The sequence below is a fragment of the Hylobates moloch genome, unplaced genomic scaffold, assembly GCF_009828535.3.
Source record: "Hylobates moloch isolate HMO894 unplaced genomic scaffold, HMol_V3 SCAFFOLD_22, whole genome shotgun sequence".
NCBI classification, from domain to species: Eukaryota; Metazoa; Chordata; class Mammalia; order Primates; family Hylobatidae; genus Hylobates; species Hylobates moloch.
Genome location: NW_026652297.1, coordinates 27544613 through 27571302, shown reverse-complemented (window position 1 = coordinate 27571302; position 26690 = coordinate 27544613). Strand labels below are relative to the sequence as shown.

The 26690-nt window shown below is 53.2% G+C and overlaps 1 protein-coding gene across 1 annotated transcript in view; it reads left to right on the top strand.

Moving 5' to 3' along the window:
* The window catches only part of PEBP4 (phosphatidylethanolamine binding protein 4), a 228160-nt gene extending 202331 nt beyond the window's left edge, over positions 1 to 25829 (top strand). Inside the window, 4 exon segments of the mRNA XM_058433407.1 lie at positions 11873 to 11918; positions 14133 to 14246; positions 25546 to 25680; positions 25683 to 25829. Coding sequence (XP_058289390.1) covers positions 11873 to 11918; positions 14133 to 14246; positions 25546 to 25680; positions 25683 to 25711 — 324 coding nt within the window. The 3' untranslated portion in view covers positions 25712 to 25829.
* The last annotated feature ends 861 nt before the right edge of the window (positions 25830 to 26690 follow it).

Here is a 26690-nt window from a genome sequence, read left to right as displayed (position 1 = left end):
CCATTGGCTTTCAGCCCCTGGGTGGGTAACAGACCAGCTTAGGTCTCACTCACAGACCTCAGTGCTAAGCAGTCGTCTGTTTGTCCTGGCCCCCTGCCAGAGGCCTGGAGCTTCCCACACCCTCTTTTCCTAATTGCATGGTCCCAGCTTCAGCCTGGCCACCAACCCCTTCCCAAATGCTCCCTTCTTCTGGTCCTCCCCACCATGCCCAACCCCAGGCATATCCAGTGAAAGGCAGTCTAGGAGTGCGTGAGTACATGTGAGTGTGTGTGAACATGTGTGTGCATGTGTCTGTGCATGTGGATATATGAGCATGTATGTGAGCTTGTGCCTCTGCATGTGTGACAGCATGTGTGTGAGTGAGCATGTGTGAACATACGTGTGTGGGTGTGTGAGCATACTACAAGTATGTGAGTGTGTGAGTGTAAGTGTGTGAACGTGTGTATATGTGAGAGTGTGGATGTGAGCATGTGCCTTGTGAGTATATCACGAGTGTGCGAGTGTGTGCGTGTGTGTGCAAGTGTGTGCGACTTGTGTTCTCCCATCTCTGGCCCTCTCGGACCCAGCCTGAGGTTGCCCCTAGGCCCCCTTGGCCTCATTCTGGTCCCAGCTCCAGCTTCTCCCATCTCACACCCTGCCACTCCCATTCCCACCAGTTCTGGAAAATTCTTCCCACTGCTGCACTTCCCTTGCTCCCATCACCGAGCAGTTTCTGGCCAAGTTTCCACTTGACGGCAGAGCCAGAGGCATCCTACTTGCTCTCCAACCCAGGATCCTCTGTCTGACCCCCAAAGCCAGAGCCCCCCTCCAGAGCCCCCACCTCCTGGACAACACCTCTGACTTGCTCTCCTGAGCCGAGCCCGCCTGTGTCTGTCTGTCTGTGGGATCGTGTGTCTTCAAGAGATGGAGGGAAAGAGGAAGGAGTGAGCAGCGAGAGACGGAAAGAGGCCAGACTCAGATGGTGTCATTAGGAGCTATTAATGCTCCTCATCAAGGGTTATTAATAAACATGATGTGCCACTCGCTCTGTGCACCCTGGCTGAGTGTAGGCCCAGCGGGGCAGGCCCAACATTCACAGCTGAGTAACCTCCAAGCCCACGGCACAGCCATCAGCCTCAGGAGGCTGGCCCTGCCAGGGGACTTCGCAGGATGGGCTCCTGGGGCTCCAAGGGTGGACGGAGGCAGCATCCCCACCCTCAGCCCCCACGCCGTCTACTCCCCGGCAGCCACCGATCCTTTCCCTCCAGGGTCCAGCGAGGAGCTCAGCCCAGTAATGACCCTTACACTTGGACCGCGCTGCGGGACCTTAGAATATTCCATTTCCTAATTGCACCTTCACAACAGCTCTGTGAGGAAACCAGGGCAGGTATCGTTATCATCGCCACTTTATAGGTACGGAAACTGAGACGCTGTGAAATTAAGTGTCTTGCTCAAAGTCATGTAGCTAATTGGTAATGACATTGGACTGAAGCCCAGGCTGCCCTGTAGGAGAATGGCTGTGTTAGATGCTGAGTTGCTCATTGACTGAGGCTGCTTTAACTGGACGGCTCCATTTCCCTTGTTCTTGTGGCTGCCAGAAATCAGACCACAAAGCAGGGCAGCAAGCCTTTGCTCTCCAAGGCGGGGGGAGTGGGGGGATCCTGCACCTTAGCGGGGAATTTCCTGGAGGGCGGGGATCTGAGTGAACTAACTCAGTAAAGACCATGGCGAGATGCCTGCGCACCACGGGCACTCCGCGAGAGATGATTCCCCTTTCTTTGCCTGATGGCCATGACATAAACATTCAATTATTGGCCTCTAAGGAGGCTGGGGCAGGTGGAAAGCTGAATAGCCCATTCTTTTTATTTGCTTTTTTTTTTTTTTTTTCTGAGACGGAGTCTCACCCTATTGCCCACGCTGGAGTGCAGTGGCTCAATCTGGCCTCACTGCAACCTCTGCCTCCCAGGTTCAAGCGATTCTCCTGCCTCAGCCTCCCGAGTAGCTGGGACTACAGGCGCCTGCCACCACGCCTGGCTAATTTTTGTATTTTTAATAGAGACTGGGTTTTGCCAAGTTGGCCAGGCTGGCCTCGAACTCCTGACCTCAAGTGATCCGCCTGCCTCAGCCTCCCAAAGTGCTGCAATTACAGGCGTGAGCCACCATGCCCAGCCTTTATTTGCTTTTCAGCTTTGCAGTCTCATGCCATAGTTGGGTACAAAACTGGCATCCACAATGACAACCACAATGGTATTTAAAATCACATAAGAAGACAAGAACTAGTATTCTAATAAGATGGCTATCCAAAATAGGTAAGATAAAAGGAGTTGGGGTGCTAAAAATATAGGATTTGAGATATCAGGGAAATGTTTTTATAAGGAATACTCAATTCCCTATATGACTTCAGGTAAATGAGGCGTCCCGGCAACCTGAGGTTGATATCAAAAGCTACTTTTGTTCTGAGTATCTAGAAAGGGCAGTGTTTAGTTTAAAGTGATATCAGTGCATAGTAATCATATTTAGCAACAAACTCCTGATATTTGCTTTCAACTTAATATTTCTGTCTACTTTTTTTATTTTTGAGACGGAGTCTCACTCTGTCACCCAGGCTGGAATGCAGTGGTGCAACAATATAGCTCACTACGGCCTCAAATTCCCAGCTCAAGCAATCCTCCCACCTCAGCCTCCCTAGTAGCCAGGACTACAGGAACACATCACCTCGTCTGGTTAATTTTTTAAATATTTTGTAGAAATGGGGTCTCACTATGCTGGCCAGGCTGGTCTGCAACTCCTGGCCCTGAGCAATCCTCCTGCCTCGGCCTCCCAAACTGCTGGGATTACAGGCATGAGACACTGCACCCCCACTGTTGTCTACTTCTAAGAAGAACAGGTTTAATAAGACCATATATTGTGTTCTTTCTTTCTTTCCTTCTTCTTAACCCCACCCCTGAACCCCATCCAGAGAATGAGTGACCCATGACAGGCAAGAGTCAAAAGGAGGTGGCTCCACAATTTCCTGTGGCTCAGCCAGCTCTCTGAGTGTCAGGGACTGAAAGTAACTTGGGCAAGTTTCCCCAAGCAGGAGTTCCCCAAGGGCAGACAGTTGGGAGTCCCAGCCAGTACAGGCCCCAGAGGCACCAGGGGCTCGCAGCTGCCATCTGTGTGACAAGAAACTTTGGAACCAAAATGCAAAGAAAAGAAGGATGTTCTCAGGGCAATTGTCTCTATGTGGTAGGATCCAGGGAATGCTTTTTCTTTCTAGTGCTTTTCTGTGTTTTGCAATTTTTCTACAAGGAACATGTAGCCCTTTTATTACCTGAAACAAAAATTACTGTTCGTAAAAGGGAGATGTTTGGGTTTGGGGGTCCAAGAGTTACCTGCTCTGAGTGAGGCCATTGATGACAAAATTCAGCAGCATCCTGCTCTGACCTGCCACATGGGCAGTGTCCCCGAGCCGGGGCCCACCCACAACCTCTCTTGACAGGCAAGGCAGCTCAGCCAACCAGCTCTGGTGGCCCTCCTGGGATACAGTTACTGATGATTTGGAAAAGAGAAGAAGCCTTGCCTGGGATCTGTGGACCCAGCGTTTAGGTTGCTGAGAGCTTTGAGTCTCAGAAATCAGAGGCACTGCCTACCATTCCAGTCTTATTCCCATCCTGCATTTCTAGCCTTCTCTTGAGATTCTTGAAGACACACATGCTGGTTCTGGCTTCAACGGACAGCCAAGTCATTTGAAATCTTCTCATATCTCATGCACAGATTTATACATTGCTTAGGCAGCTTTCTCAACCTAAGCTGCCCTTCCCCTCCTTTATCTTGTCTACTGGAGAACTGAAAAACTCCTATACATCCTTCAAGGCCCCATATCTAGCCTCCTGTCAATAACTTTCTCTGATCACTACCCCCACATAGTTATCTCTTCCTTCATCTCTGCTCTCCCAGCATGGCCTCTAGGCCTCAATTATTTAAGCCTGTAATTGTTATTTCTTTGTGATTTATCTGTTCTAGCAGATCAGAGGCTCCTTGATACCATGACCTGTGCCTTAATTATATTTCTATATCCAACAGAGGGCCTCTCATTCATTCATTCATCTACTCATCTCACCAGCTACCATTCCTCAGGGGCAGCTTTGTGCTAGATACTATCACACACACACAGTTGCAAGACCATGTGACATTTTTGGCAACAGCACGACCTAGAACAAAGGGCCTGGAGAGCCTGTACTTTTCAAGCCTCAGACTGCCTGGGCCTTGGGAAATCTCGTCTCTTAACCCAGTGTCATGGAGGATGGTGACACTCTGGGTGAAGCTCCTCCCATCCTGGGTAAACTCCTTACTCCTAGAAGCAAATCATTCTCCCTCAACCACACATTGATACATGGCTTAGAGAGCTTTCTCAACTTAAGCTGCCCTTCCCCTCCCTTGTCTTATCCACTGGAGAACTGAAAAGCTCCTACACATCCCTCAAGGCCCCAAAATCTAGCCTCCTTTCAATAGCGCCCACCCGACTTTGGCAGCTGGAGATCCAAGAAGTAACCAATTCCAGATTTGAAGCCAAACTAGGAATCAAAACCCAGGAGTCCCATTGCCAGACTGTGCCAAGATACCAGAATCTGCCATGCACCCATTGGCATCTCCTAAGATGATATTCACCAAGCTGTCCCCACTGCCCATGAAAGTGCCAGGAAAAGGCCTACCAAGTCTTTGATATGGACATTTCTGGAGGGAAACTGGTCCACAAAGTAATTGGCCATCCTACACCTTGGAGTCTAGAAGTACTCAGCTCCCAGGAGGGCTCACATCTGCGCCTCCTTCTTCCACTTCCCACGGGCTTCATTCCACCCACCTCAGTGGCCATCCCTCCTCTCCCCAACCGTAGGGCAAAAGAGAAGGCCATTGGGGTTAATTGACTGGAAGCCTCTCCCTGGCAGCAGGCAGTAGTCTCCAGAGCTGGGTCTTCCCTAGGCTGGCGTTAGGTAGCCCCCGGGGATCTCAGAGCCTGGGAGCTGTCAGTGCTTTCCGCTCACTTACCCTTTGTTAATTGCAGAATACACAGATTGCTGGGTAGCGCTTTCCAGTCCTGTGCCTTTTCCTGGATCCTTTGCCACTTGGCAGCCTGCAGGCAGCTGTGCAAAACAGCAAGGAGCTTTCTTGTTTGGTGCCAGTGTCAGAGAGCTTGGAACTCTGTTTTCATTTTCCCTTTTTTTCTCATTTCTTCCTTCCCACCCTCAAGTGCTCTGTTTTGCTCATTTCTCCCTCTACTCTCCCTTATCTCCATGACACCTTTCTGAGCCTTACCTTTCAAGTTAGGGACTCTTCTGATGCCTGTCCCCCCATCCCCACCCTCCCCAATTCCCCCATCCCCACCCTCCCCAATCCCCCCATCTCCACCCCTACCTTTCACCCAGAGATCAAAAAGCAAAACTTCCCACTCTGACGGGGGTTTGCACCCAGGCAGAACATTGAATCCTCCTGTGCAAATGGGAAGAGGTGGGTAAAGAGATAAAATCATCTCCCTCACGGATATGTGCGACTGACCCTTTGCTCTGAGGGACCGCGAGCCTGAGTATCTGGGGCCTTCACAAACACCCAGGTGGGTGGGCCACTGCCTACAGGTAATTGAAGGGGAATGAGGGAACTGGGCCAGCATCCCTGCTGGGACCAGCAGTGAGCCAGACCCCTTCCCCACACTCCAGACCTACCAAATCCAGCCAAAAAGCCTTTACCTAAGGGGTTCCCCAGGTGAGGGAGGAGTGTTGCTGGACCCTCAAGTCTATGAAAGGCCTCAGAAAATGCAGTTCTCTGTCCCTATGGGGACACCCAAAGGATAGAGGTTGTTAAGTAGGGATGGCACAAGTTGCAAGCGCTGGGCACTGGGCCAGGGCGCCCATGGACTTTGACTATACCCACCGTGTGCAGAGCGTCTCATGGCTGACAAAGATGGGCAGGGTGCAGTCCCCACCCTTGAGGAGCTGAAGCTTCTCTGGTTTCTCTCCTGTCCAATGGGGCTAAAGATCTCTGCCCTTCCTCTGAATGGGATGTTGTGAGATCAACCAGTTGGATGGTTGCCTGGAGAATAAGGCTGAAAGCCTGTTACAAACGCAAGGTAATAGCGGTGGGGATAGACCCCTGGCTTCCAGCACCGCGCTCTTTACCTGACCCAGACTGGACAAGTCTGGGAAGACAGTCTGCAACACCCTGGACTGAGAACGGGGTTGCTATGACTCTCAGTTGAGCCACAACTTTCCCTGAGTATCTCACTTGCCAGTTCCAGGCTAGCTTGCCAGAGAAGCAGTGGGCTCTGAGGTGGGAGAGAGCTGGAAAGGAAATCTCATGTTCTAGGAACCCAGAAGCACCTCCAAAGTGCCCATAGTGTTAAGCCCCTTTCTCTGCAATTAGAATAATTTGCAGCTAGTCCTGTGCCAAGCAGTCATGCACAAACCCAATACCCTACTCTCACATACATGTGCACATGCATGCACACACACACGTGCATACACACACACACACACGCACAACTGGGGCCAGCTTCTAGGAAAAAGGAGTGACTACTATTCTTTTTCTTTTCTTTAAATTTTATTTTATTTAAGTTCCGGGGTACATGTGCAGGTTTGTTACACAGGTAAACGTGTGCTATGGTGGTTTGCTGCACCTATAGATCCATCACCTAGGTATTAAGCCCCGCATGCATTAGCTATTTATCCTGATGTTCTCCCTCCCCCTGCCCCCACCACAGGCCCTCCAGTTGTGTGTGTTGTTCCTCTCCCTGTGTCCATGTGTTCTCATTGTTCAGCAACCACTTACGAGTGAGAACATGTGATGACTACTATTTTTCTTATACCCTGAGCATTTAAGGGTCCTTCTAAGAAATTCACCTCCTCTTCCCTTCCCTTGCTAGGAGAGTCATGGGTATTTTAGACTCCCCATCTCCAGAGGATGCTCATGAGGAAGAATTGCCTTCGCCGGGCCCTCCAGTCCCAAACTTAGAAAGGCCCAGAATGTCCTCCTAGGCACACTACCCAAATACCTCGTTGTTCCTGGTCTGCTCTCCTGAAAAACTCATCCTGGGCTTTTCAGTGTTCTTGAGGATGAGAAAATGAACTACGTCTATGTTGTCTGTAATTTCTATAATTACAGTTCACCCTTAAACAATGATGGGGTATGAGGCCGGGTGCGGTGGCTCACGCCTGTAATCCCAGCACTTTGGGAGGCTGAGGCGGGCGGATCACGAGGTCAGGAGATCAAGACCATCCTGGCAAACACGGTGAAACCCTATCTCTACTAAAAATACACACACACAAAAAAAATTAGCCGGGCTCCATGGTGGGCATCTGTAGTCCCAGAATGGCATGAACCCGGGAGGCAGAGCTTGCAGTGAGCCAAGATCATGCCACTGCACTCCAGCCTGGGAGACAGAGTGAGACTTCGTCTCAAAAAAAAAAAAAAAAAAAAACAATGAGGGGATATGGGTGCCACCCCCAACAAAGTCAAAAATCCAAGTATAACTTTGGACTCTCCCCAAATTTAACTACTAATAGCCTACTGTTGACTGGAAGCCAATAATATAAATAGTCAATTAACATGTTTTGTATGTTATATGTACTCTATACTGTACTCTTACAATGAAGTAAGCTGAAGAAAAGAAAATGGTATTAAGAAAATCCTAAGGAAGAGAAAATGTATTTCCTATTTATTAAGTGGAAGTGGATCATCATAAAGGTCTCCATCCTCATCGTCTTCACACTGAGTGGGCTGAGGAGGAGGAGGAAGAAGAGAAAGGGTTGGTCTTGCTGACTTGGGGTGGCAGAGGCAAAAGAGGTGGAAGAGGTGGAGGAGGTGGAACGGGAGGCAGGAGAGGCAGGCACACTCAGTGTAACTTTTCTCGAAAAAACATCTGTTTATAGGTGGACACAAATCAAACCCATGTTGTTCAAGGGTCAACTATATTTCTTCTTTTTAACCTTAACATTTAAACAAGTTCCTTTTGAAAATGTCAGCCTGTCTTAGCTATAGGAAGGGAAAGGAGATTTGGTCTGTGCTCAGCCCATCTTAAAGAGGCAAGAGCACGTCTGGAGTCTGGGCTGGGGGAGGCAGCAGGGTCAAAGTGAGGAGGCCCAAGGTGTGGGGGAGCTCTTAGCAGACCCTGCAGGTTGGGCCATAAACCTTCCGTCATCGGTCAGTCCTGGAGGGGCTAAAACTTCTACCATAGAATCAATACCTGGTAGGGGCTTTCGGAGATGTAATTCTAAACGGCAAGAAAGCCCAACTTTCAGCCTCCTTCAGGGTCTCCTTCCAAAGCCCGTCTCTTCTCAGACTCGACAGGAGTGGTGTCTGTGTTCCTCAAACACTGGGCTGGTACCCCCTCCTCCCAGGGCACTTTCCTAGCCCAGCAGCCCTGAGCAGTGCTCAAAACTACAGGTTTCTCCCTCTTACCTCCTGAAACTTCCTTGAATCTCATCCATCCCCGGACAGTTTCAGCTTTCTAGGGTGATCGCAGGCTAGAAGTGACATTCTAATCCATATATTTGTTTTGAGACAGTGTCTCACTCTGTCATCCAGGCTGAAGTGCAGTGGCACCATCATGGCTCAGGATTACCTCCCTGGGCTGAGGTGATCCTCCCAGCTCAGTCCCCTAAGTAGCTGAGACTACAGGCATGGGCCATCATGCCCAGATAATTTTCGCATTTTTTGTAGAGACGAGGTTTTGCTATGTTGCCTAAGCTGGTTGGTCTCAAACTCCTTGGCTCAAGCAATCTGCCCGCCTCAGCCTCCCAAAGTGCTGGGATTACAGGTGTGAGCTGTTGCACTTGGCCATCATGAAGATATTTTAGAAGAGCTAAAATCGGGTGGGAGGGCCCCCATTTTCACCTCAGCCCCACCCCTCCAGATAATATCTCCGTATTTTAATCATGATCTTTGGAAAATGATGCCTCCCATAGAAATGATGGGATTGTCATGATGTCACAGAAAGAGCACAGGATGGCACTGAGGTCAAAAGGCATGAGACCTTGAGTCAGCTGATCTCGAAGGGCCTGGGGTCTAAGGCCTCATCCTCCTTGAACATTCTGGATTTTCCCTCTCTGGAGCCCAACTCTCTCATCTTTTAGAATTTAGTTTCCTAAAGCCCCTACCAGGTGTTGATTCTGTGGCAGAAATTGTAGCCCCTCCAGGACTGACCAATGAGGAAAGATTTACGGCCAAAGGGAACTTTGGCAATTCTCAAGACAATCCAAGTAAATCACAGCTTCTGACCCCACGCTATGTGGGGACCCCTCTGCCACCAGGTCCTCCCCCGTTCTTTCTGCCAGTGAGGACCAGCACCTGTCCATGGGATCAGCTCCAGGGGGGACCTGAACAGTCCATTTGCCATCAGTGCCCCAGTCAAGCACAGGATCTGCTGGGTGGCTAGGAAGGGCCAGTGGCTTGCCTCAGCAAACCCAACGTAAGGATTTGCAGAGTCTTCACCTATGCTGGCCCCAGTTGATAAGAAAAGCTCCCCAGAGTGAAAGGATGAAGAAAGGGAGCCTTCCCACCCCATCAAGGCTCCAGATCAGCCTTTCCACCCATTGCAGCTCTGCACAAACCAGCTTCCCCATCTGACCGGCCCCGGCCCCAACCCTTACCTGCTCCCTGGCCTCACTCTGGGTGGGACCCAAGCCTGGGGGCAATTGAAAAGAAACAGCCAGCTTAGGTTGCTATTGTTTAAACAACCGCTGGCTGGACTGACTTGGAAAGGAATAAGGGGAGGCTGAGGAGCTCAGGGCAGACGAGGCTGGGCAGGTCTTCCCTGCGCTCAGCCCTAGAACTCTCCATCTTGCTGGGGTGGCAGAAGAGCTCTGTAGGGAGAGTGGCTGCTAGGCATCTGTCAAGGCCTTCCCTCCTCTCCTGAAAGAGATGGGCGGCAAGGAGACAGGCTTCCATTCTCCAACCCCTTATCCTTGCCACAGCCCTTTGGCCACACCTGGGCTTGGATAATGCCAGGCCTGGATAATGCCAGGCCCAAAATGTGGGGAGTTGGGGGACTGTGCTGAGAGGGGAGCGAGACAGAGCTGGAATGTGCATCACCATATGGGTGGGACCTGATGTTGAAGGCTGCCCAGATTCTCCTGAGCAGAAAAGAACAGGATCAGGGAGAGTAGAAGGAAGTTAAAGGAAAGAGATCTCAGCTGGGTGCAGTGGCTCATGCCTGTAATCCCAGCACTTTGGGAGCCTGAGGCGGGTGGATCACCTGAGGTCAGGAGTTTGAAACCAGTCTGACCAACATAGTGAAACCCCATCTCTACTAAAAAGACAGAAATTAGCCAGGCTTGGTGGTGGGCACCTATAATTCCAGCTACTCGGGAAGTTGCGGGAGGCGGAGGTTGCAGTGAACCAAGATCGTACCACTGCATTCCAGCCTGGATGACAGAGCGAGACTCCAAAAAAAGGGAAGGAAGGAAGGAAGGGAGGAAGGAAGGAAGGAAGGAAGGAAGGAGCAAGAAAGGAAGGAAGGGAGGAAGGAAGGAAGGTAGGAAGGAAAGAAAAGGAAGGAAGGAAGGTAGGAAGGAAAGAAAAGGAAGGAAGGAAGGAAGGAAGGAAGGAAGGAAGGAAGGAAGGAAGGAAGGAAGGAAGGAAGGATGGATCTATCTCACCTGTATCAGGTGAAGAAGACAAAGTACAAGGGGCTCGTGGGGGAAGGGTCTATCCTTCCACAGTCTCCTGCTCCTTCTCCCAACCAAATGAGACCTAGGTCTATAGGAACCAGCCTTGGAAGAGGGATATCTGACCAAGAGGCCCAAAGTGAGGATAGTAATAGACAAGCTGCAGTCCAAAGGGGAGGAGATCTGGTGGGTTCTGGACTGGGCGAGTAGGACTTTAGTTCTATAAAAGGTAAACGTCAAGCTAGGGGATTGGATCTCACCTGCCCCTGCCCCTACCTCAAGCAGGGCCTCCCACCTCTCCCCCATCCTCCCAGCATCCCATGAGCCCCTCTTCTAGGCTTGGTGAAAAGGTAGCCAAGGCACAGTTAGATGTCGGCAGACTCAATTAAGAGTCACGCTAATCACCTTCATTAAGGCTATAAAACCCCACACCTAGGGGCCTCGGGGCTCCCTGGCATGGCCTGGGCCCCTGAGCCATGGCACAGACCCAGGGGCCTGGCTCCAGTCTCTTTCATCTGAGCATCTCCCGGTCCTGCACAAACAGTAATTAGCACCCACCCCCGGGGTCACCTCATTATCCCACAGACACCGAGTGGAGGGGAGGAGGGAGGGAAAGAGAAGAGGGAAACTGAGGCTGTCCCAGTGGCCAAAGAAACTGCCCCAGGGTTGTGGGCTGACTTAACTGAGGGGTGGGGAGAAGTTGCCACAGAATCAGGCAGTGTAGCCTCCTCCTGCTTTCCCTTCCCCTGCTGGTTGCTCAGAGCCCATTGCTTAATATTCTAAAGGCTCCAAAGGGAGGAGAGTCCTCCCTCCAGAGAAGATGGGCTCCTTAGTAAAATCCAGAGAACTGCAGATCTAAGCACCTCCCTTAGATCTGACCAGACCCTGCAGGTGATGTCAAGCACCCAGTCTCAGGCACCGATGGGGATCATGGAACAGCTCTTTGGGAAGTGTCCTACAGGGCCTCTCTAGAGGGAAGGTGTCCATTTGCCCCCCCTCAGCATTACCTGTGTCTGTCCTCTCTCCCTGGATCCCCTGAGGTACCCATTCCAAAACCCCACTCACTGCCCTGTCTCCCAAAAGCAGCCGTACATCCTCCTCCTCTCCCATCTTCCTCTTTTCCCATCCTACTTCCTCTCCCATCCTCCTTCCTCTCCCATCCTCCTCCTGCAGAGAGAGAAGCAATCCCGCAGAGCCCATGTGGCCTGAAGTGTGCCCAAGACATAACCTACAGCCCTGCTTGTCTCTTCTTTCAGGGCGCCGACCTGAAGAAAGGGAAGATCCAGGGCTAGGAGTTATCAGGTGAGTAAGACCCTAGGGACCCCTTCCCCCAGCCAGGGCATCAGTGACGATCACAGGAATCAAAACCTCATGGTGCTGCTTTGTCGTGTGCTAGCGCCAGCCCGAGAGTTTTCTTGGATGCCCTGATTTCATCTCCACAACTGCCTTTTATGGTCACTGCCATCAGTGTCCCCATTTTAAAGAGGATAACACTGAGGCACAGATCATCCTGTGCCATGTGAACGGCTAGTAAAGAATGCAGCCAGCGTCACAGTGCAGGGGGCCATCCAACTGGAGGCTGCTTGCAACCCCTGTCCACCCCCATCCTCCTCCCAGCTTCCCTCTCGCAGATCCCTGCCCCAGGAGGATGCCCCCAACCTACCTTGAAAGGGATGCTCAGGTAGTGGGCTGGCCTCTGGCACAGGACTGGGCACCAAACTTAGCCCTGCAGTTCCGTGAAGCAGCGTGGGCTTGGGCACCAAGCAGGCCTGGATTCAGATCCCAGCACCACCACTCACTGTTGGCCTGGCTTTACCTCTCAAGCCTCCAGGAAATGGGAAGATGGAGGAGATGTCATAAGTGAAGGCCTACAGCCCACGGCCTGGCCCGGAGAAGTGAGCTAGCATGTGTGAACCCTTTCCCCTCCTCCTTACACCTCAATTCTCTGCCTTTGGAGGTTTTGAAGAGGGAATTCTTGAGGAAAGCCCTAGTGAGAGGCATTAGTCTCTATCTCCCTCGAGGATAAATTCTCCATTGCACAGATCCAGTGAGTTCTCACTTCAGACTTGTCTGCACAGAACCGAGGTCACCAGTTTTGGGCAGCGTTGAGTGTACCCACGGTAGAGTGCACTCCACAGCCCACATGCCCACACATCTCACCCACACTGACTTGTCCCATCTGCCCTCCATACTCAAGCACACGAGGAGACTCCCTGGCATCCACCTGTGCTCAGAGAAGTCTTTCTCAGCACTGGCGGTGTTTAGGAAGAAGTGCTCCTTTACCTGCATTTACACACACACTAACAGGCCCTCCAAAACAGCCTCGGGGCGTTTGCATACTGGCTTTTCGTGTACACACACCCACCCCGAGTGTGACCTCCAACCACACACACTCACATGGCTCCCAGCACACCCAGCTCTGCTCTCACTCTGAGTGCGCTTGCGCGTGCACACACACACACACACACACATCTGATCTGCGATCCAAAAATGCAGGGAAAGATGAATCGTCGGGAATTCCCCAGCTGTTGGCATGCTGGAAGCCACCAGTGGCCGGAAGTGCACAGTGAGGGACTCTTCCAACGCTCCAAGCAGCAAGTAGTGCTTTTGTTTAATGATCAGGAGAGGAAAGAAGGGGAGATGGCCATAAAGGACCAATACTCCCTCCCACCAACATCCTCATTGCAAATGCTTCTTTCCCACCCACCCAGAAAGATTCTTGGCTCCAGCCTGGCTCTCCTCCTTGGAAAGGAAGATGGAGAGAGGGAAGGGGAGTGGGAAGGGGTGAAGCACTCTGGGAAAGAGGCCCACCTTGAAAGACCCAGGCCAGGCCAGCAGGACCTTGACTCTCTGCATGGACTGGGGAAAGAATGAGGGATGTCCCCACCCCACCCCCCCCCCACCACCACCAAATAAAAGCTCAGCCTCCTGGAGGGAGAGGGAAGGACTGGGAGAGGGGCCTTCTCCCTGGTGCCCCGAGCACCCAGCTCCTACAGCTCCCATGATCAAACCTTTGAACCCAGTCCCACCCACCCTCGTAACCACTTCCAGATCCTCCAGACGCAGCCAAGAAATTGGCTTCTTTGGGGATTGAGTTCATAAGCAAATGCCGAAAAAATAAATAAAAATCCTCTGCCAAACACACTCACAGAGGAAGATGGGCTTCTCTTGAGGCAGGAAATCCATCAGGATAGACTAAAGCAAAAACAGGACAATGCCAACACCCACTGGCCCATAAAGGCCTGGGAGCCACGCCAGCACCCGAGGCCTTCAAGACAGCTCAGGGTGTTTCCTCTTGGACCACCTCCTCCCCTACTCTCACCCCCACCAAAATATGTACTTCTTAAATGAAGATACTGAAGCTGAGATCCCACCAAATACAAATCCTAGTGGTTTGCAGGGGTGAGTGCCGATCTGGGGCCCCAGGGAGGTCAGCAGGACCATGGGAAGGCAGAGAGCTCTACCCTCGGTAGTATGGGCTGTTAATGCCCACCTCTCTCCTTCTTCTACCTGTAGCCTACCAGGCTCCCTCCCCACCAGCACATAGTGGCTTCCATCGCTACCAGTTCTTTGTCTATCTTCAGGAAGGAAAAGTCATCTCTCTCCTTCCCAAGGAAAACAAAACTCGAGGTAAGACCTTCCCATCCTTCCAGCCACCACCGGGGTGAATTCTGGGATGGAACCAATGCTTCATGCATTTACGGGGAAATTGGGGCCTTGACCCCCACTCATGAGCCTTGGAGACCAGGGTCGAAGGCTGGTGTTTCTTGGGAGCGAACTGGAAGGAGTGCCCTAAAGATGTTGGCATCAGATGTGGTCTCCCTTGAGAAGTAAATCCCACAGACCAATGTGGAGGCTGCAGCTGGGTGGGTTGGTATGTAAGGCAGGGTCTCAAAGCAGGTGACTGGAGCCAGGGAGAAGAGTACCCCGAAACTTTGCATGTCATGTGCAGGCAGCTGCCCCTGAACTTTGGCAAGTCATTGTGCTCTGTAATTGAGTCTGATCTGGGCAAGAGGGCCCTGGAATGCCACCCTGCCGGTCTATCTTCATGGGTTGCTAATTACTGGGTCAGCTGTGCCATCTCAGTGATGAGGGGAAGATGTCCCCCACTATCCCCCCTCCACTAGCTTCTCTGAGCAGCCCTCCTTGGCTTCTGGAGCAGACCAACTCCCTATAGCCTCCTAATGGCGAACCCCGCCTGCTTGGCCTCAGTCCTCCTGCCACCAGGGCCAGGGAGCAGGAGCAGTGGCCACTTGGCCACTGCAACATGCCACAAGTGACTCACCTGACCCAGTGTGAGCCATGCCCCCGACTCCCCCACCCACCATCTGAGCCTTAGATTTCTCTTCCAGAAAATGGGAAATAAAGCCATCCCTGCACTCTATCAGCTCCCCAACTTTAGGGAAAGGAAGACAATAGAGACTGCACAAATGCCATCTGAGAGTGCAAGGAACACGTCCCCCAGGCTGGCAGGAAGGCAAGTGGGAGGGTGGGTGTCGTCAGCTATTTCCTCTCACCCAGTGACCTTGACAAAACATCCACCCACTGGGAAGCCGGCACAGGTATTGCTACAACCGTGATGCTGGAGGCCCCAGAGGAGAGGAACATGGAGCCCAGAAAGGCACAGGTTGAGCGACAAGGCCCTTCAGATGTGCCGAGCAGGGCCCACCTATCACAGAGGGCTCCAGGCCACCCTGGGAGTGGAGCTGGTGCAAACTTTCCACCAGTGAACCTTCCCCAGGTGCCCTCAGCACCTTGCCAATCTGTGAATCTGTTTAAACGGCTTTGCCAAAGACATACTTTTAAGTTTAGATGCAGAGAGAAGGAGACAAAATTATGTATCTTGCCCAGACCAAGAAAAACTGTCTCCAGCACCCTGGCTACCGATCTCACCAAAGATGTCGGGACCTCAGCCTATGACATTCCCCCACCCATGGGGTTCTCATAAAATGAAGCAGTGCCTCTGAGCCCCACCACGAGACTCCGGGGTCACCATGCCTATGCCCAGGGCGGGAGTCTCTCAGGGGTGAAGTGCTTTCTGAAGGCAGGATGGAGGGAAGGATAGAGCATCGGGAGATGCCATGAGGAGGGACAGACAAGGGAGAGGAAGGGAGCTGCGTACACCAAAGACGCTTCCCTACTCTGCATGCTTGGGCTCCTGAGGCTTGACCACAGCCTGTCCTCCGGAAACCACAGTGGCCTGAGGGACCAGCAAAGGCCTGACCCACCCCTGCTAGGATGTTGGTGACCAGGCAAGGAAGCCAAAACGCACTGGGCCTGAAACCCGTTGTTTGGTCTTGTGTACTTCCCCACCCCAGCCCTTGACCCACCTTTTGTCCATGGGGAACTTGGAAACTGGACTTGCATCTGTACAGGGTTTAAAATGGCCCTCCCAGGCTGGGAGGGATTACATGCCTGTAATCCCAGCACTTTGGGAGACTGAGGTGGGCGGATCACGAGGTCAAGAGATTGAGACCATCCTGGCTAACACGGTGAAACCCTGACTCTACTAAAAATACAAAAAAAAAAAAAATTAGCCGGGCGTGGCGGTGGGTGCCTGTAGTACCAGCTACTCCGGAGGCTGAGGCAGGAGAATGGCATGAACCCGGGAGGTGGAGCTTGTAGTGAGCCGAGATCATGCCACTATACTCCAGCCTGGGGATAGAGCAAGACTCCGTCTAAAAAAAAAAAAAGAAAAAAAAAGCCGTCCCAGATGAAAGCCCCAGCCAAGGTCCCAGTCTTGCCATGTGATGCCTTCCATGTGCCCAGTGCTGTGCTGGGAACTTCAGAGGAGGCACAATCAAGGGCACCAGGAATTTTCCCTGCCCCCAAGTGGCTTATAGTCTACTTTGGAAACAATTAAACAACAATGCAGAGCAGGTTGTAATTAAACACTTAATTGTGTGATTCTAACTATAAGGACAATTGGAAGTCTGTGGACTCAGGGATAGATCTCTTCCCTTCCTGTCATGCCCTTCCCTCCAGAACACTGTGCTCTCTCCAGCCAGAGAGGATATAAAGGTGTCTTATTGTAGAGTGAGGCAATCTGGACTCCCCTCCCTCTAGTTAGTAGTTTCACTTTGAGGCCAATCAATGAACCTCGCTGGGCCTCGGTTTTCTCATCTAGAAAATGAGGGGTTGGCCCCAGATGATCTACAAATTTCTCTGGCCCTGAGGCCATGGGGAGGAGGTTGGAGCAGGGCTGGGCCCTATAGAAGGAGGAGATCTGAATCCTTGAGTGAGGGAAGAGAGACCTCTGGGTTGGAGAAACCACAGATTTTTTTTTTTAAGTGAGAAAATGGAGGGGAAGGGGGAAAACAAGGTTCTTGAAGGTCCAGCAGAGGAATGGCTTTTGCGGGTTGACTCTGGGAAGCCATTAGAGATTATTTACCAGAGAAACAACACTCAAAAGTCACTCTTTGGAGATGATGAACCTGAAGGGGCAGGCAGAACTGACCAGAATGAGAGGACAGGACACTACCAGAGGGGTCGAGACATAAGGCAGTGAGTTGTAGATGAACCCAGAGGTGATTGCAAAAGCAGAAACCCCAGATCCTTGCACGATGTTGAAACACTCAGGGCCTGGTGCTCTCTGAAGCACCTGGATAGTGTCTAGGGACTTATGGAGCCCAGGGCTGGACCAGTGCTTGGGAGGACAGAGCATGGGGTCCTGCCAATGAACACAGGCCCCAGGACTTGCCTTGATCTAGATTTATCTCCATGGGAGAGAATCCGTGGGGGAAGCAGGGTGTCAGGGGTTGGGAGGGGGACAGTGTGGTGTAACCAGCTGCTTGTGTCCCCTGGGTGAACAGGCAGGAAAAGCTTCTACAGACTCGAGGGGAAAGGTCAGCCTACAGGAGCCAGGTAGAGGGGCGTCTATGGCAGATGGGCCACTGAACCCCATCCTGTTCAGGCCTCTTCCCTCCCTGGATCTTATGGGTAAATGACAGGCTTAGGGTGAAGAAGGGGGCTTCAGATGATTCTAGTAGAGCCTGTCATGACTATGTAGGGGGATGTGGGGATGGCACTGTTCAGACCCAAGGAGGTGAAACCCTCCCCAGGATTCCTCTTTTTACTGTGACCCCAGGACAGTGTACATGTGGTCAGTAAATGAGACCTTGACATCCCAACTCTGACTGTTTGACCTTGGCTAGGTGACCTCTCCTCCCTGGGCCTCGATTTTGACCTCATCAAGATACGGGGTTGGACTAGTTGATCGTCAATTGAATGACCTGAAATTGATTTGCTCCCAGCTTCCCGAGATGTCCTCGCCTCCCTGTTCTGCCAAATAAATGCAGGGACCAGCTGATGAGGCTTGACTTTCCCAGCCAGCCTCGACATTTCCTAGTAGAGGTCTTCCATCAGACCCCAGGAGGCCAGGAGCACAGCAAGGGTCCTGGAGGTGCTTAGAGCTACCCTGCTTCTAGCTGATGAAACCCTGCCGTGCCACCCCACTCCTCCTACCTTTGCCCAGCTCCTTCCTCTCTGGCCACTTTTGAACCACGCCTGGCATAAGTCAGTAATGCCTTCTGCATTCGCTCAGCTATTGCCAGATGCCTAGTGTATACTTGGCACTGTTTTGGGTGCTGTAAGAAGTCACCATGTGTTGGTGTCCCTGCTCTCATCCATGTGTGGAGTCACCCTGGCGTAGCTCTATGGATAGGGGGTGCTCACTGAGTGAGTCAGGGGAGATATTCAAACAGCACAAGCATAACCGGTCCCCAATAAGGGAGGAGCAGAGAGACCCCTGAACTCTAAACAGTCTTAACTGGTGCCTCTGGCAAGGGCTGGCCGGCTAGCGTCACAGGACAGCTGTGTGACGCTTGTCCCAAAGGCCACACTTTGCCTTTCCAGATTTGCAGCCGCCATTATCTCAGGCCTGTGACATGCTGGGCTGTCTCCCTCTGATTCTAAGTGAATACTCCTCTGAGGGGGACACCTTCCCTTCCAGGCAGATTTCATTTGCACCTTGTACTATTGCCCTTGTGTGCGGCACACTGCCAGAACGTCCCTGAACTACTTCTTCGCTCACATCTGCCTGCTCACCACTGCCCATCTGGGCATCTCATTCTCCCCTTCCCAGACCCGCAATGCCTTGCCCACCTTCCAAGCACCAGTCCCGGCTGTTGGCACCCCATCATGCCCTCTAGAACAACCCCACAGGGCTGATCCACTCAGCCAGGCTTCCTCCCGCCTGCTGTTGGCATCTCTAGTCTTCTCCACTCACACAACATTTGTTGTGCCTCCCCAGACATCTGCTTTGATCTCTTTTGTATTTCTAAATCACTTGCCACTCCTGGCGGCCCCCCTTCCACCATTAGACTATCAGTTCCTTGAGAGAAGCGCTCACCTCCGCCTTCTTTCCCTTCTCCCACCTGTCCCTGTGCCCAGCCCACTGTTGGCTTTCAGTCAATGAGTGTGTCTGTGTGTGGGACACACCCACATATGCACATCCACAAGCCATTCACACACATGGATCTGCACGTTCTCACACCCCCACATTCACAAACACACGTCAGCTTCCCTGAGCACCTGAGAAGGCAGCCACCTCTGTGAGTACCATGCCCACAAGTGACAGTCTCTGCATTGATTGACGTCCTCCCTGTCCCAATCCCAGGCAGGCAGGGCTGCCTCTCCACCAGCCTCTCCACCAGCCACCCTGTCCCTCCCTGGCCTTTCCCTTGCCAACCATGTCAAGGGGGCAGGACAGTGGCCATCACCCCTACCCCAGGGCAAACAAGGAAAGCAAAGCCTGAAACAGTGAGTGGCATGACTTACCAAGGGCATCCACAGTTAACAGCCATTTGACTTTCTTCTGACTTCCAGGGAAGGGCTCTTTGCACCTGCCACCACCTTGCCTACATCCCTGCTTTCCTGACCCAGACCACCAGACTTCTGGGCCCCAGTGGGGATACAGACAGAGCGCAGTTGCATCCTGCTGTCCCAGGCCTCCTTGGCCAGCAGCAGCTGCCCAGAATGGTCCACACACACACCTGCTCCCTGGCTGTGGCTGAGCCTCAGAATCCTGGGGAGCAGTGGTCTGTGCCACACCACACCTCAGTCACCTCACCCAGAGGTGTCACAAGCCAGCCTCACACTCCGCTTGCAAGTGAGCAGGGGAAATCCCGTCTCTGCCCCACGAGAGGACATGCCACAGCTTGTTCCAGAAGCCACTCCAAGGCCGAGTGCCCAGGATGGTGTCAACGTGCTGGAAACTAACAGGCAAGAGAGGCTCAGGTCACCACCTCCAGGGCATCCTCAGGGCCTTCAGAGGGGAAGCTTGCTCCCTGCAAAATGGGAGTCCTGGGCCAAGCAGCCATAAGCCGCTCCCTAGCACCACAGGCACCCAAATTCGGCAGCTCAGAGGTGGAGCCACCCACCCACGGAGGTCAGAGAGGAGAGACGGGCAGGGACTTGCCACGCAGGGGGTTGAAGTCTTGCTTGTGGCATCTGAAGGCATGCAGGCCTCGGTGGGCGAGAAAGAAGTGGAATCGAGGGGCCAAGGGCAGCAGAGCCCCACGAAGCTGCAAGAGTAGGAGATGTTGCTGCAGAGGGATGAGGCTGGGAGGAAATCCACCAGCCTAGTAGCAGAACACAGCAGCTCATGGTATCAGGAAGCATGGAAGGAAAAGGCCTGAGAGGAAAGGGGGCCCTGCCTGGAGAGCAGCCCCCGCCCTCAGACTGCCCCCCACCAGAGCACACACAGACAGACACAAACACACTTAGCCCACCCTCGTGACCTCCCATGGTGGTTCACCTGGCCCAGCCCCAGCATCCCCCAGGGCCCAGCCCCTGATCACTGTGTGGGCTTGTGGCAGGAGGTGTTCTTCCTCCAAAGGGCCCCACCCACCTGGCCCAGCGGGTAGAACTAGGGGCCTGGCAGCTGCCCAGCTGGGGCCATCCGGGGCAACACTCAGAAAGGCGCCCAGGCTGGGAACTGCCTGAAATCTCCATGAGCCCCAGGCAGACCTCCTCAAGAAACAAGTCCCAGTCCAGCCAAACAGCCATCCCGAGCAATATTGAACACTTTGTGAAGAAACCACACAGATAAGCCCCCAGATTCTACCCAAAACTCCAGCCAACTGTCGCCACTACCAAATATTGGAATTTATCTCTGGGAGCTAAACTGGCAGCTTGAAGTCTCCCATCCTCCTGATCCCTTTCCCGCCCCACCTCCAGCTGCAGAAGGGAGGAGACCGAGGGGATGCACTGGCTGGACAATTAGAACCAGCTTCCACTCTTCAGCCCTCCTGGGTCCTCTCTCCAGAGGAGACGCGGGTCACCCCTCACTACCCCGAAAGTCCCCTGGCACCCCCTCCCTCTCACTCCTGCCAAAGTCAAAGTGCCCCCCACTACCCCAAAGCCTCTTGAGCCCGCGGGATCAGCCACTCAGCAAATCTCCTCCCGGAGTAATTGGATGTGATGGAACGAGGGCTTTTCAGGTCCTGAGTGGAAGTCTCCGGATGTCATTTAATGGCATAAAAAATAAAAGGCTCAGGCCTCCCGCCTACCACCGCCAGGACATCATTAATCTCGGCAGAAAGGTATCAGCGCTTCTATCAATGTGGCCGGTCCCGTGACGAGCCAGACAAATTACAGACCTGAGCCGGGCTCTCTGTGGGGCGGTTATTAGGCTGGAGTTGAGTTTTTGTTTTTTTCTTCAGGGCCACCATCCCCCAACAAGAAGCAGTGGTGCCCTTACCTAAGGGGAGAGGCAGCGAGGCCAGGGAAGAGGGTGATCACCTTGGGTAGATACTGGACACCACCTGAAGGAACAGGGCTGTTCAGAGCCAGAGCCAGTGACCCCTGTCCTTACAGAGACTGCCCTGGGACAAGAGGCTGCCACAGCTCCAACCTCAAGGGCTCAGCAACCCACTCCCTTTTCTCCAGCCCACCTGAACAGGGGCCCATGGGAGAATGGAGCTGGGGTGGGGGGACATCTCCCTCCCTCAGCTTCCTACCCCACTTCCCAGGCTAAGAGGGAAATACATCAGGACAAAAATACTGGGGACCAAGGACCAGTCAGGAGGGAAGTGTCCCTTAGCTACAGCAGGGTCACCCAGGAAGTGCTGTCCTTGGCTGTTGGGAAGTCTTAAGGGTGGGCCTGGCTAGGTGCGGTGGCTTACATCTGTAATCCCAGCACTTTGGGAGGCCCAGGCAGGAGGATCACTTGGGCCAGGAGTTTGAGATCAGCCTGGGCAACATAGGGAGACCCTGTCTCTACAAATAATTTTTTTTTAATTCCCCGGGTGTGGTAGCACACAACCGTGGTTCCAGCTACTCGGGAGGCTGAGGCAAGAGGATCGCCTGAGCCTGCGAGGTCAAGGCTATATTAGCAGTGATAGTGCCACTGCACCCCGGCCTGGAGAATGGGCCTGCCGAAGGGAATCCAGGGGTGTCACTAGGGGTGGGGACCTTGTCTGCTAGGGACCCAGACTACAAAGTTCTACTGCTGGCCAAGGCCACCCTTTGAAGGACCAGACTGTGATTAGTTTAGTATTACTTGTATTATATTAGAAACTCGCCGAGGGCAGGGGGTAAAATAAGGCAGCTCCGCTGACCCCATGCCTGGCAGAGGACCAGGGTGATGGCTGCCAGTGTTAAAGGGGCCCTGGGGTCTGACCTCTTCTAAGAGCTTGCACTTCTGGCAGGGGAGCAGATGCCCCATTCTACCAAGTCCTGCAAGGGGGCCAGGGTGAGCTGGACGTGGCAGAGCACCTCTCAGTCTCTCAGATGCCTGCTTAGCCCTAACTGGCCCAATGGAGTGGTTCAGAGTTTGTCCAACACGTGACAAACCACTCCCAAACAGTAGAAAGCCAGCCTCACAGATTTGGGAAGCTTGGGGTGGAGAGAGTGACTGTCAAGACCTGCCCCAGGGCTGTTTCCAAACATTCCTGCCATCATCACAGTCCCTGGGACTAAAGCTCCAAGGAGGAGCCCCTTCCCCAGCTGCCGAAGACAGGAGACATCTTTCTGCCCTAGAGCCTAATAGGCCAGGCACAGAGTTGTGGCGCAGAAACCCCCCGGTGGCTCTAGATAAGGTTATCAGGCTCTCCCCTTGGCCCCCATCTGGAACATCGCTGAAATCTAACATCTCTCATCACTAACATCTTTCCTATCAGCACTGACCAGTAAGTGAGAGTGCCAGGGCCGCTGCATCTGGCTATGCAGGATGAGAACAGCACCCCCTACGGTTGTGCAGGGATCAACCTGTACATCATATGCGGCAGCCCTGTCCTGAGATGCCCAGGCCTCTGTGTTCCAGCCACAGGGCAGGTGGCTCATGAGACAGGCATCAGACAGCTTCCTCCTCCTTTCTCCCTTCAGCCAAGGCCTCCTACCACCAAGGCCTCTGAAGTGCCCACACTGCCCCTACCCTCATCCCAGGAAGAGCCTGGCCTGGGTAGGTCCAGAGTACAGTGGAGTGGCCCAAGCACAGACAGCAGCGCTGCCCTCTTCCTGCCTGGCCGCGGACTCTCTGCCTCTCGGGGACAGCAGTGCCATTCAGGAAGGGGCTTTCCTCTGAGCGGTGACCACAGAAGCCACAGCCTCCTAGCTCTCCAGCTCTCCCCACACACCCCAAGGGCCTGACTCACCCCCTCTGCCTTCTAGAACTTGCCCTCTGTGGCAGGAAACGGGGTGTAAGGAGTTGCGGCCGAGCCAGGAAAGGAGGCAGCAAGAGGCTAGCCGGCACGGGGACTGGGTTTCAGGAGCTGGCCAGAGAGCCGGAGAACCACAGGGCTGTCGACTTGGGACTGGAAAGGAACCACGAGTCCCCCAGGGCACTGAAGGCTCAGAGGCTTCCGAACTGTCGAGAGGAGTCAGCTCTCGCTCTGGACGCAGGGGATTTCTTCCCCACAGCTTGCCCCGGCCTCGTGATGGGTTTCAATTCCCTTCCTGCCATGCAGGTTCCTTCCTGCCCTACGGTGGGGAAGGCCCCCTCGTCCCTGTTCCTGCCACACACCAATTCACCCATAAGCCCTTATTACCCTGGGGCGCGCGCACACACACACACACACACACACACACACACACACACCAGCATACACACATGCACCCACACATACACGTGTGTGCACACACTCGTTCCCAGGGTCATAATACCATAATTCCTTTCCTTCCAGCCAGCCGGGCTCCTGGGATGCAGAGGCTCAGGCACAGCCCCTCTGAAAGGACACTCAGGTGACACCGAGCCTCCTAGGAGAACCCGGCTGCAGTCAGTACACCTCTAGTGGGAGAGGCTTTCTCAGCACCTTGGCCACCCTTTCTGCAAAATAACTCCTGGAACCCCTTGTTTTCCAGCCCCCCTGGGCCCCATCTGAGCACGCAGTCACGGAGTCGGATAGGATTTGAGGGAATCTGCAAAGGCCTTTCCCCCTCCCTGCCCCTACGAAGCTTCCTTGCCAGTACCCCACCTTGTGCCCCAGTCATCCCATCTGTGAAGTGGGAATGGGAACAGTCCTCCCTTTTTAGGATTGGTGTGAGGATTAAGCGAATTATGTGTCAAGCTCTTACAGTAGTACCAACACATAGGAAGCACAGAAATTGGGGTGTTACTGCTATTATTTGCATTATTCTTATTGTTATTTTGGGTTTAGGATTAAAAATTATCCTCTCCTTGAGAACATCTTTGAAATGTCAGCAGCCTCTGGGAGGCAGGAACGCTTTAATGGGCTTGATATCTTAATTGCTATGAAAAGGATGGTGGGTGCTGGCCGAGGAGACAGGTAGGTGGAAGGGTGGGTGGCCCGTGAGTCTCAGGTGAGGCTCTGAGAGCTGCCAGCCCCTTGCCCTCTTCCGTCTGGATATCAAAGGTGACTGGTCTCCATTAATCCACTGTATATCGACCACTGCCTAGCTCTGCTCTGGACAGGGTCTTCCCCAGGCACTCTCTCTCCACCTGGGAGGTTACTGCCTTTAGCAAAACAACAACAACAAAAAAAGTAGGATGCCCAGTAAAATTTGAATTCCAGATAAACAACGAAAAATAATTCATGTAAGTATGCTCCATGCAGAATGTGGGACACGCTCACACCAACAAACGATTTGCTGTTTATCTGAGATTCAAATTAAACTACTTCCTGCCTTTTCCTGGCAAGCATCTGCCCAGGGTGCCTGACACCCAGGGTTTGGGAAACAAGAACGTGGGAATATGCCTCTGACCACTTCCCTCAGCCTCACTCCGTGCCCGGGGCTGTGCCCTCCTTGCCCTGCCACAAGGCCTGTTCACACTTGCCCCGGAAGATGCGCCTCCCTGTACACACTTGTATTTTCTCCCCCTGAGGAGGAACCTCTTTGACCTGGGCACTGTCTGGGCTTCTGCAGGCCCAGCTCCCCCGCCAGGGTCCAGAGGCTGCCCCTCCACCTCTGCCACGGGGAAGGCACCCTGGTGCACCCCTGTCCTGGGACAGAGAGGAGGAGGTGGTTGGGGTTTAGGGGAGAAGATTGAAAGAAGAGCACAGATACTTCCGCCAATCTCAGCCCCAGCAGCAGGGGTGAGCAGGTGTGAAGGAAAGCATCGGTGAAGCCTCCGGTCCTGGGGTCAGGGGAGCCTGCAGGGAGAGGGCATTAGCAGAGGAAGTGGGCAGCCCGCATGACTGGGCTTCCTTTCTGCCCAGGAGCGAGAAGGCAGTTTTGCTAAACAGAAGCACTGGGGAAGGAGACTCAGGCATCCTTGACTCGGGCTGGGCTCTCGGTCCCCATTGCCTTCTGGGGAGCAGGCAGTTCTGCTGCTGTTCAGAGGCTCTGCTAACATCTGGGGGCTGCCTCTGCGGCAGGAGCCAGAAGCTCCCCCAGCCACTACGCCCCATGGTCATCACATCACCTGCTGCCTCGGCTCCTCCGAGCTGGCCTCCCTCTCAGGCCCCTGCCAGCTTTAAAATTCATGGCTCTTTCTCACTGCCTCCCTGTGGTCTGTTTGTCCTTCCAGGCTCTTGGAAAATGGACAGATTTCTGAACCGCTTCCACCTGGGCGAACGTGAAGCAAGCACCCAGTTCATGACCCAGAACTACCAGGACTCGCCAACCCTCCAGGCTCCCAGAGGAGGGGCCAGCAAGCCCAAGCACAAAACCAGGCAGAGATAGCTGCCTGCTAGATGGCAGGCTTTGCCATCCAGGCACGTGGCCACACTGCCCACCATCGACGATGTAGGTATGGAACCCCCTCTGGATACAGAACCCCTTCTTTTCCAAATTAAAAAAAAATCATCCAGGGCTTGGTGCTTTGCTTCCTAGCTTGTATTCCTTTGAAAAGCAACAAGAGGAAATCGGCCAATATCCAGCACTGGGGACCGAGGCTTTCCTGTAAATGCAAGGGGTTGGGTGGGGAGTGGGGGGAATAGACAGACAGGCAGGATATAGTGATTCCTATGCCTGAACTGTCACTGAGTTGCCGTGGGACCTCACGGACACCTCTTACCCTCCCCAAAGTTCTGCTCCCTTGGCTGTGACATGGAGGTAGGAAGAAGTGGGAGAGGGTGGTTGGTTTATCACCATGGGCCTTTCCAGCTCTGACATTCGACATTCATTCAGCGACTATGATTGCATGTGGGATGCACCTGGCCTTCCTCTAGGCACTGGGGATGCATGCCTCCCTCATCCCCATGCATGCTTGGATAAGGCAGACACAGCATGGTGCTCACCTCATGGAGCTTCCAGTCTAGCAGGGGAAGGAAATATCCCCAACAAATGATAAACTGTGATAAGTATGATGAGGGTATAAAGGGGGCCTGATTTCTGATGGAGAGGAAGGGTTGAAGACTCAGGCAGAGCCCTGATGTTTAACTTCAGGGCTGAAAAGTGGGCTAGGGGTTACCAGGTGAGTAGAGACAGGAATACAGAACATTCCAAAGTTCCTCCGAGCCCCTGTGGCTAGCAGGGGCATGCATGGCATCTTCCAGGAAATGAAAGGCCCGTGGTGTAGCTGCCACAAAGTATGAAAGGGCAAGAACAGTATGATGGGTGGGCAAAGGCCAGACCATGCCAGGCCTTTGTTGCCACGTTAAAGCTCTGGATTGTATCCAAAAAGCAGTGGGAAATCATTAAATGATAAGTAGATTGGGCCAGGCATGGTGG